Source organism: Rhipicephalus sanguineus, chromosome 5 (assembly GCF_013339695.2).
Source record: "Rhipicephalus sanguineus isolate Rsan-2018 chromosome 5, BIME_Rsan_1.4, whole genome shotgun sequence".
Lineage (NCBI taxonomy): Eukaryota > Metazoa > Arthropoda > Arachnida > Ixodida > Ixodidae > Rhipicephalus > Rhipicephalus sanguineus.
The window spans coordinates 33,690,803-33,701,334 of NC_051180.1; the positions used below are offsets into that span (position 1 = coordinate 33,690,803).

Sequence of the window (10,532 nt, forward strand, 5' to 3'; positions counted from 1 at the left end):
AGGGTAGCAAACCTGGTACAACCTGGTTAACCTCCCTGCCTTTCCTTCGCTTTTATCTCTCTCTCTCTCTCTCTCTCTTAAGTAACCTAGGCAGTCAACTTTATTCCGAGTTTACACTAACACATCCCACGCATCTTCAGTTACTTTTACAGTGTTAGACGCTTGTAAAATAAGCCAATAACAATAATTATTTGTTTTACTTGCAGTTCATCAACAATGTTGGCTGGCTTAGCGTTACTTATCGCTGCCCTCTGTCTGGTGGTCGGAAGCGCCGAAGACACTAAAAATGTGATTCACACAACTTCCGGGGATGCTAGGGGCATCATTCGTTCGACAACGACTGGTCCAGTGCTAACCTTCTTGGGAATACCGTTCGCCGAGCCACCAATCGGAGAACGTCGCTTCAAGAAACCAACTCCCAAGCAGCCCTGGCAAGGCGTGCTCAACGCCACCTCGCTACCACCAATGTGTCCGCAGATTCCCGCTCGAATTAACAGCTTTTTCGCAGTAACAGAAGCGGATCCCGTCTCTGAAGACTGCCTCTTTCTCAACATCTTCAAGCCTGTTCGAAGTAGCGATTCAACTTCGAGGCCCATAGTCGTGTACATTCACGGAGGAGCGTTTACATTTGGAGGAATTGCGATGAAGATGTTCGATGCGTCCGAACTGGCAGTGCGAGGAGACCTTGTCGTCGTCACTATAGCGTACAGACTGGGACCTCTTGGGTTTCTGTACATTCCGGGCACCGAAGATGCGCCTGGCAACATGGGTTTGTACGACCAGCAACTTGCTATGCAATGGGTCAAGGACAACGCTCGTTCCTTAGGCGGCGACCCTAACGCTATAACGGCAATGGGTCAGAGCGCCGGAGCCATCTCGATCGGTTTCCATCTCTCGTCGCCAAGCAGCGCCGGTGTCTTCCAGCGTGCCTTCATGCAAAGTGGCAGCCCGTTCATCAGGGCTTTCGTAAGTAGCCTGGCGCAGGCGAAAGCCAGGGCAAACATGCTCACCGACTACCTCGACTGCAAGAAACGGGACTCACGCGAGCTTTCCGGTACTGAGGTGGTCACGTGCTTGCGATCCAAGAACGTCAGCGATATACTGGAAGCCGCGGAGAGTTTCAATACCGCCGGACTCGACGGATTCTTTCCGGTCTTGGGTGTCGCCTTCGTGCCGGAAAAGCCCGGCAAAGCGCTTGCGCTGTCCCCACCGATCGCACGTGACATCCTGGTGAGTGTTTGCGCAGCGGAGGGGGACTTCTTCATCGAGCATCTGCTCACGAACGTCAACAATATCGACAACATTGACATTGTCACCAAACGCCACTTGGCAGTAATTATGAAAGTACTACTGGGTGCGATTGCGATCTTCGACACCGAGCCTATCCTGAAGCGCTACTTCGACCCGGTTACCGCAAAGAAAGGCGTCGATGTTGTTCGCGCTGCCTCCGATCTCTTCGGTGACTTCCTTTTCGGCTGCCCCGCGCTAAGCGTTGCCCGCGAACTTTCAGCTGCGAATGTGTCGGTGCACGTTCTTCGTTACTCCGAGCAGCTCTCCTTCCTCGACTGGCCCGAGTGGATTCGACCGACGCACAGCGACGACATTGTGTTCAGCTTGGGCTCAGCTCTCAGCCTACCCGGTCGACCTTCGGCCGCGGACGTCAAGGCAACCGAGAACATGATAAACGTCGTCTCGACTTTCAGCCGCACGGGGTAAGGATTAATTGAGCCACTTACCAGCTGGCTATTACAGGAAGTCATATGTAAAAGTGATAGCGTTAGATTGCGCAACGTATTATGTATAAACTGACACGACGGAAAAGGATGTCCTTCCAGGGAAAAACTGCTAAGGCGGGGTGTTTATTGCGAACGCCGTATCGTAACTCGTTTGGGAAGCTTTAGATTAAACTGTGTTTTCTTGAGTTAGTCGTTCTTCAGGTAACTCATTGGCGGCACTTGTTAGACGCAACAAGTACATTTCCAGGTTTCTGTATCAGTTCTACAACTATCTTGCCCGTGGCTGTTATTGAAACGGAAAGCGAAAACAAGCTGCTCTTAGACTTTGCAGCCTTCGGCATTCTAACTATCGCTGTGACACTTTGTTTATTAACAGTCTATGTAGACATTTAGCCCGGTAGGCTCTATCATATCGTGCCGGATTCCACGTTTAAAAATGTTTCAACGCGATAAAAGCAGGAACTGCACGTAAAGCAGTGTGTAAAAACAGCCGCTTCCTTCTTACACGTCATGGTTGCACGTACACGGCTGATGAGGTGATAGAATTAAGGGCAAGAATGTGGTCCCTTAATTGGCATAGTTCTCGAAGCTCAAGTTCACATCCTGAACGTTTTCTAAACCACTCAGTATGTTTGAGTGCATTATTTTCTCCTTTATGTTAATCGTTATTTTGCTGTACTGTCGTAAAAAAGCACAAATGCGTAGTGTCTACTAATGAAGGAAAGAAGATGGCTTTTAAGGGCTCGTTTTTCTTTGTTAGACACAATATTAATGAGACCTAACAGACAATAATGCCAATGAAAGTATAGGGGGTGTTATTAGTAATTAGAATATAAATGTGAAGAAAGTAAAGTGGACGAAAAGATAACTTGCCGCCAGCAGGGACCGAACCTGCGACCTTCGAATAACGCGTCCGATGCTCTATCACTGAGCTACGGCGGCGGTCATCCTCCCGTCCACTTTTTCGGGTATATAAGTGCATTTAAACCTAGGAGTGTTAGTCAGCGCCGATCGCAGCCGTGGCAGCGAGTGTGGAACACTCTCTTTCTGCCTTTTGGCGTCACGTACCACGTGATCTTTTTACGAGCTGGCAGCTGACCAATAATCCCTCACATACTACCTGAAGGCATCAAGTCTGCCAGAACGAGACCCTTGCTATGAATGAAGGAAAAATGTGTGCCTTAGTGTCTACTAAGGCACACATTTAATACCAAGTTCTACACGCACTAAACTTCTCAGTTTTCAGTCTACTGCACCTTTATTTTTCTCTATTCACGTTAGCTTTCTTTCATGTCCTGATATTTTTGTACAACCAAAGAGACTTTTTTTCCCCCCTTATTTTATTACAGCACGTTTATCTCGAGCGACCTGTGTAGCCGCTATAGTCAAATGTGAAGTTATCTCTTGGCCAAATTCAAAGCGTTATCGCAGTTTTAACGCCTCTGGCGTTGGCGTTTGGTGAATCTTACAGTGTTCCGAAAGTCATCGACGGCACTACGTGGCGAAGATTTGATGAAGATGGACACTACCTGCACATAAGAAATGGAAGCAATGTCCAGGAGAGGCACTTCCTCAATTCCACGTGCGATGTATGGCACAAACTTTTACCTGATCAATAAAAAGAAACCGCTTGTCGTTGTTTGATTTCATAAACAAACTTAGCGACTAGGCTTTCAACGCGAGAATTGTTAGCAAAATGGCGGAAGTCGCAATCATTCAACTGAGATTGAACGTAGGCAGTACTGAGGTTATATAAGCGGATAACCAACATTGCTAACCATGCAGCCTGTGTGGTTTAGACACTTAAAACCCGAGAAACGTAAATATCACTTCTTCAAAATACGAATTCGTCGTTTTTTTTTTTTATCATGTAATCGTGCCTACGCTCAGAAATAAAGGAATAAGAAGCCCACTTTGACAGGTATGTTTAAACTAGTACCCATCTTCGTAGTCTCCAGCTTACCAGTCTCTGTTCTCGTTGTCGCGTTGAATTTTTGTACCCTTAATCACTCACCACGATTTCCTCTACTTAGCAACTACATCACACCCGCCACACCTACATCAACCAGACATCATCATGTACTGAATGTGTCTCCTTCTCATCCCCACACTAATGCGTTTAAATACAGTATTTCTGCCTACTCCGCTGAACTGGCGAATGTTTTACCCGGTTATGTACGATCTTTGTCAGTTGCTGAATTCCTACTGTGTAATGCTAACCACTGATATTCATATTCACTGCATCTTCCTTTGTTTTGCAATTTTTTTAATATTTGCTACTCCCCACTGCTGCGATATCGCTTCAACGCGGCAGTGTGTTGATATAAAAATAAAATAGAAATAAGTACTGACGCCGCGGTAAGGACTTTCGAGAGGTTTTTGAAGTTAAAGGAACACTGAAGAGAAAAACGATTTTTCTCATGTTTGTAAATTACTCTTTCACAATTCCAGTATCGCCGAGCTCGCCGCGAGGAGACTCTTGGTGAGCGAGAAAACGCGCAGAAAGATGTGGGTGGCCACACCACCTTGAAATTCTCGCACCGAACGTCGTGACGTCATAGATTTTGACGGCATCTACAAGGTCCTACGTAGTTCTTAATCAGTAAAAAATGAAGTACATTGTCATCTGAGGGGGCCATAGACTTAACATATCAAGTTTCAGGAAATTTCGTTGAGTCAATGTGGACAAAATACGAAAATGACACTTTGGCATCCGTGACGTCACATGCGGCGATTACGGCGCGAAGATTAAAAGTAAGATTTTGATCTTATAGGGCGGTCATAGAGGAGAAATTCTATGAAGTTGAAATTATTGACATCTGAGTTCTCAGAGTACAATTTATCAATTTAAGCCGATTCATTGTTTTAATTTAGTGTCCCTTTAACTCTTGGCGTCGTGCATCCAGACCCACAGAATGCAGCCTTTAAAGCTGTCCCGAAGTAGTCTAACAGTCTGGATCAAAACAAACAGCTTATTTTATTTTTAGATCAATTAATGAGCCAAAAAGAAAGTCTGTTACCTATGTATGTCTCGTTCACATACAGTTGTTCAACAAGAAAAACGTTCCTTTACGGCCGGGGCTTTTTTTATGTTAAAAAACCATGTGCGCGGTTGGCAAAACCTTATCTGTAGCCATGCAGTACCACGACTTTTATATTCCGCTGCGTAGCTTTGGGACCGTACAACCCTTAAAGCGATTAATATTTTCAAACTTTCCAATTTGTAAGTGTGTTAATGAAGCCGAGGCCGAATTCGCGAATTCTGCTCGTAATCTCTTTTGGCCATCGGCAGACTGCCTTCATTAAAACTCGCAGGGTCCTTTATGCGTTCACCTGAGACGACCCCAAGGCGAAGTTCGTTCGTTGTGGCTATTGTATTAGCATGAGGGACTATGGTATTAGCTTCTTTATTATAATCGTTATCATCGAAATATGAGAGGACACGAGAGTGGCAGCACACTTGATGCTGTGACTGCTGCTGTTGCTGCTGACGATGATGATTAATCACGCTCAGCCCTTTATGCGTTGTGACTTTTAAATGCGAAGCATTTCTTAGCATACCTTCGGCACTTTGAGCGTTTCTATCTGTCTATCTATCTATCTATCTATCTATCTATCTATCTATCTATCTATCTATCTGTCTGTCTGTTTGTCTGTCTTGTCTGTCTACCAGCCGCCTACGTCTGGGGGCTCTCATGATCGCCTCCTTAACTTGGTGTAGACCGAAAGTGGCATGGGATGGTAAGAGGATTTGACGAAATATGACTGTCGGGTCATGACATGAATAATGTGGAAATCCTGTCGGGTACGTCGTCTAACCCTTTCCAACAGACACGTGTGGCACATACCCGTTTACGACGGGCCGCGGTGTACGGGTATGCGCCACAGGTGATTGACAGTTTATATCTACCCAGGAACAGCAAGAACAGACACTAGTAATTTAAATGTGAGAGCATTAAGAAAAACCGACATCGGTAGCTTTGACCCGACGATTGGAAAGAATAAAAATGTGGATCCCAGCAGGAATCGAACCCAAGCATTCTACGTGGTAATCAGGTATTTTACAATGGAGCCACGCCAGGTCTATAAACTCGTTTGGAAAAACAGCCTATGCAGGCGTAATGTCGGTTAAACGTCAATTGTGATTGTGGCGCTGGCCATCTAATTTTACAAGAAAGCAATAAACACTACATATGTACTCCTACGGTACAGGCGCCATATCAGATTAACGCCTGTGGTTCCAGTGTTGGCTCCGCTTTTATAAAGCAGTCTAATAAACATTACATTTGTATTCCTATGATTCACCAAGCTATGTTGAAGCACTGCTCGACCCCGGATGAATACATTAACGAAAGTTACGTATGATATTCACATGATTGCACCACAAAGTGCATTTAGTTTCGATAATACTGACGTGTACACTAACGTGCGGGCTGGCGTTACGTCGCACCATAATTTACCCTTTAAACACCAGTGTTGTCGACATGCCTGGTAAGCCCACGATGTGCACACAGCTACTACACTTGCAAAAACAAGTCGATCCGCCCCGTAACGCTTGACCCAAAGTCATAAAATACAGCATAGGAGTACTCGCTGACTGCTTCGCGTGCAACCGACTCCCACAACGCGAGGGATCTGCCAAACCACTCACTCGTTGCGCACTTCACGTGGTGGGACGCCTAGTGTGGTTCAAAGCTTCTGCCACGCAGTATTACATCTGTTCACGTGGCATCTTGCCCGATTTGGAGAGTCTTGTTCCAAAGCGGTTTCAAGCACCGGCGTGGCTCTGTTGTAGAATACTTGACTACTAGAATACCCAGGCTCGATTCCGGCGCCACCCCTGGTTTTTGTCCGATTTTTATTAAGCTCGCTAAAGTCAAGTGAATGTATATATATATATATATATATATATATATATATATATATATGTATATATATATATATATATATATATATATATATATATATATATATATGTATATATATACAGCGCGGCGCGTTTTGCAAAGCCAGCGTCTGATGAGACAGTTAAGGCATTCGCACTAGTTGCAGAAGGGTTGAAAGGTGGGCAAGTTGGTATATGTTCACACTAGAATATTGGCAGCGCAAAATAACGGGACACAGAAGGAGACAGAAGTCGCTTGTTTGTGTTTTCCTTCTGTATCGGGTTAGTTTGCGCTGCCAATATTCCAGTATTCGCCCAAGTAACACGTCAGGCATAACGGTTTAGTTTGGCTCGCATCTTCTTTTACTCGATTAGAACGCACTTTCTCTTGCGAATAACGTGTCTGTTATTTTGGAGAACACAGGTCCTGGAATTTTGTAACAACCCAAAAAGACACTGCACATAGCATATCCATCGAGCTCGTAACACCAGCCTCGAAATGCAGCTCCGGGCCATAAAACGAGCCGTGGAGGCGGCGGCCAGGCACGGCCTGACCGCCATCCCTCCGTAAAAAATGCTCTTTCTTTTTTTAACTTCAACAAAGTTGCTCTCTCTCTCTCTCTCTCTCTCTCTCTCTCTCTCTCTCTCTCTCTCTCTCTCTCTCTCTCTCTCTCTCTCTCTCTTCGTGCGCTTCTCGTTCTCACGGGATTCACCACTTTCGTTGCCTACACCTTGGCTATTGAGACAGACCTTTCACTTTTTCTCTGCATGGAAGTTGAGATGGAGACGAAAACGCTATAGAGGCCCGTGTACTTAGATTTAGCTGCACGTTAAAGAACCCCAGGTGGTAAAAATTTCCGGAGCCCTCCACTACGGCGTCTCTCGTTATCATATCGGTGTTTTGGGACGTTAAACCCCAACAGTTATTATTAACCATTATGAAAGTTCAGAAATTGCTATGGATGTCGCGAGAGGTAGAGAAGTTAACACTGAGAAAACGAAACAAAACGCCTTTATTTTCGCTCCAGCACAGGTGCACACGGCGAAATCTTGGTCATGCCACATTGTTCGAACTCTCCCTGTCCCTCTCAGAGGAGTCCAGACTACAAAAACTAGCGATTGTACAAAGGCAGTGAACTGGAAGTAACGAGTACATCATAGAAAAGTGTGTTGTTTTGCCACTGATATCAATTTTGGCATAGATTGGTAGACGTGGTAATGAATCTCCAAATCGTGTGCGAAAAATTGATGAATGTGTCTTATCAAAACGATTGCATTGATTATTCTCGCGTACGGACGTCCTCCTCCTGATTAAAAAATAAATTTTAAACAAACAGAATCTGAGGTGCGCCATGCATTCCAGGAGTACTTATTGAGTACATGGTGGGCTTCATTCCAACGTTGTGTAAACGTATGGTAACCGTAAGCATTGCTGACATATGAAAAAGTAATTCTGGCTATTGAGAGGAAAAGCGTAACCGAATACGCTTGTTGAACAGCCAACGGCTAAACCAGGGCCCGTATTCTCAAAAGGCGACAATCGCAAAAGTATCACCTTTGGTGCGCGCTGATTGGCTATTGAGCAAACCGGAAAAGTTAGGGCGCCATCTGGTAATTCCGCCGACGTCAATTTTGCGTCATGGTGCTCGACGGTGCTCTCGACATATTTGCAATAAACGAAGGCACCGTTAACCGTCGGTTCGTGGTGAAGTCTAGCATTTCAGTGAAGTAGGCGGTAGCTTCTAGTGTTCAGTCCTCGGTGGATATACGCAGCATTTTTTACGCTGAAGCTTTCATCGAGCATCACCTTGGGGTGTTATCAGCACTCGTTCTTTGCCAACGCGTGTTTTTTCTTGGTTTGAACGTCCCAGGAACATGAACCGTGCGTTGCTCGCGTGGCTTATCGCGAGCCGGCAACATGTTGACATCTTGAGACGATGTCGCTGCGGCGGCACGCTACAGCTGAACTCTCCGAGTACGCCGTGTTAAACTCTCAACGAAAATACGTTTCACGCAAAGTTGCGTTCTTCAGATATTATACTGTGCATTAAATAATTGAACAAAAAAACGTTGAAAGCACTTTCAACACGTCTCATACTTCAAGTAGCCACAGCCAAGCCGTCCAAGCCTGGCCACTGCGTAGAAGCAGCAGCACACGCTCGAAAACGCCGCACTCGGGTTGCTCTGCGCTCGTACGGTGCGCTCACTGTGTTGTGAGACATTCGTACTACCAACGGCCAGTTGCAACAATGACGTCACAGGCAAGTGTTTTTTTTTTACTTATTGAACGCATCAAATTCTACGTCACCAAACGCGATACTATCGCCTTTTGCGATCGTTTGAGAATACGGGCCCAGTTCGCCGAGATTGCAGCGTGATATTATATATGCAAGGCAGGGCCTCACTAGCCAAGTTAGATATAGTGCGTGCTGTTTTTTGAAAGTTTCCTTCTTGAAGAGCACACTAGAAGAAAAATCACACGTGTGGACGGTGAACCGCACACATTGGGACGTTGGATATCATGACTGATCTTGGTGCATATGGCCGTTTTGGTTTTAAATGGTTCAAACTTTCAAGTCACGTAACGTTCTTGCATTGGGCATATTATTTATGTTAAGTCCAACGAAAACACCACATTTGTTCCTGCAACTGCTACCAGAAACTATGAGGACTGCGTTCACTTGGTTCTTCTGATGCCTATTATTCAGCCGTACTTTTGTGCGACAATACAGACTAGTTTGATTTCCGGGTAAAATTTGGCCGATTTGGAAGTCACTTCGATCTGGCGATGTTTGATGTCCGCCGCGGTGGTGCAGCGGTTACCGTGCTCGGCTGCTGACCCGAAGGTCGCGGGTTCGATCCCTGTCCGCGGCGGTCGCATTTCAATGGAGGCGAAATGGTAGAGGCTCGTGTACTGTGCGATGTCAATGCACGTTAAAGAACACCAGATGGTCGAAATTTCCGGAGCCCTCTACTACGCCGTCCCTCATAATTATAGTGTGGTTTTGGGACGTAAAACCTCAACAATTGTTGTTGTTGTTGCTATGTTTGATAAGAGTCAACTTCGATCTTAATGAGAGCTCTTAGTAGGAATAACAAGGTAGACTAAGCAGGAAAAAAAGCCAATTCTTTAGATACTTCAGCCATGGTGAGCTCAAGGCAGCTGTTTAACGTCTGGGTTTACATTAGCCTCATAAAACGCGGTTCCACAAATCTTCAGCTCCTGTTCCGTTTTCATGGACTTGCTTCACGTGGAATAGTAGATTTCTTGTGTGTGGTTATGATTCGGCAAGAGTACTTTACTTTGGAGCGAAAAAGCAGCTCCGCTCTGTTGGTTCGCCAAAACACCTATGTCAGCGGCTATGAAGCCTCCTGGCAGTAATACCCGACCCCCTGAAAGAGAACGTGAAAGATGCGAAGGAATGTATATCTCTAGGTGACGCTATAGGCAAGCTAAACGCGATGGTTCGGTATCAGCACATTTGCTTGTAACGCAGTGAAGAACTTGGCCCGTCGTACGCTGGCCGCTGTATGCCTAAAACTCGCGATTTCTCAAGACGCCACATTTGGTACCTACGGCGTGAAACTTTCGTAATGTAATGAGACAACACAATTTTACCGCACCAACTTGGTTCATCTACTTTTTGTTCCACCGGTAAACGCTATTGCTTACGTCCCTTGTGGATTGAACTCATGGCTATGTGATGTGATGGCAAAACAGTATCAGTTGAATTAATTAAGGGCGGTCAATTAGTACTTCCTTGATTCCATGCCTACGCAAAATCTTTTCGGAGCAGCGGAAATACTGCGCATTTTCTTTGTGAATATAAATAATCAGGTTGCACGAAACGAGACCAATACCACGTCATAGGAGGCTACGGCTATGCACATTTTATAGTCATGCCCTTCTC

At 45.5% G+C, this 10,532-nt stretch overlaps 1 protein-coding gene across 1 annotated transcript; it reads left to right on the forward strand.

Moving 5' to 3' along the window:
• The first annotated feature begins 209 nt into the window (after positions 1-209).
• On the forward strand, positions 210-3,662 carry LOC119393459 (acetylcholinesterase). The gene is made up of 2 exons (XM_037660489.2): positions 210-1,712; positions 3,208-3,662. The coding sequence occupies exons 1-2, from the start codon at positions 217-219 to the stop codon at positions 3,353-3,355; spliced, it is 1,644 nt and encodes a 547-aa protein (XP_037516417.1). The 5' UTR covers positions 210-216; the 3' UTR covers positions 3,356-3,662.
• The last annotated feature ends 6,870 nt before the right edge of the window (positions 3,663-10,532 follow it).

Excerpts from the sequence above, each read along its gene's own strand:
- LOC119393459 (XM_037660489.2), top strand. The coding sequence starts at position 217 with ATGTTGGCTGGCTTAGCGTTACTTATCGCTGCCCTCTGTCTGGTGGTC. Across the intron at positions 1,713-3,207 it reads TCGACTTTCAGCCGCACGGG|TGTTCCGAAAGTCATCGACG; the intron begins GTAAGGATTAAT and ends TGAATCTTACAG.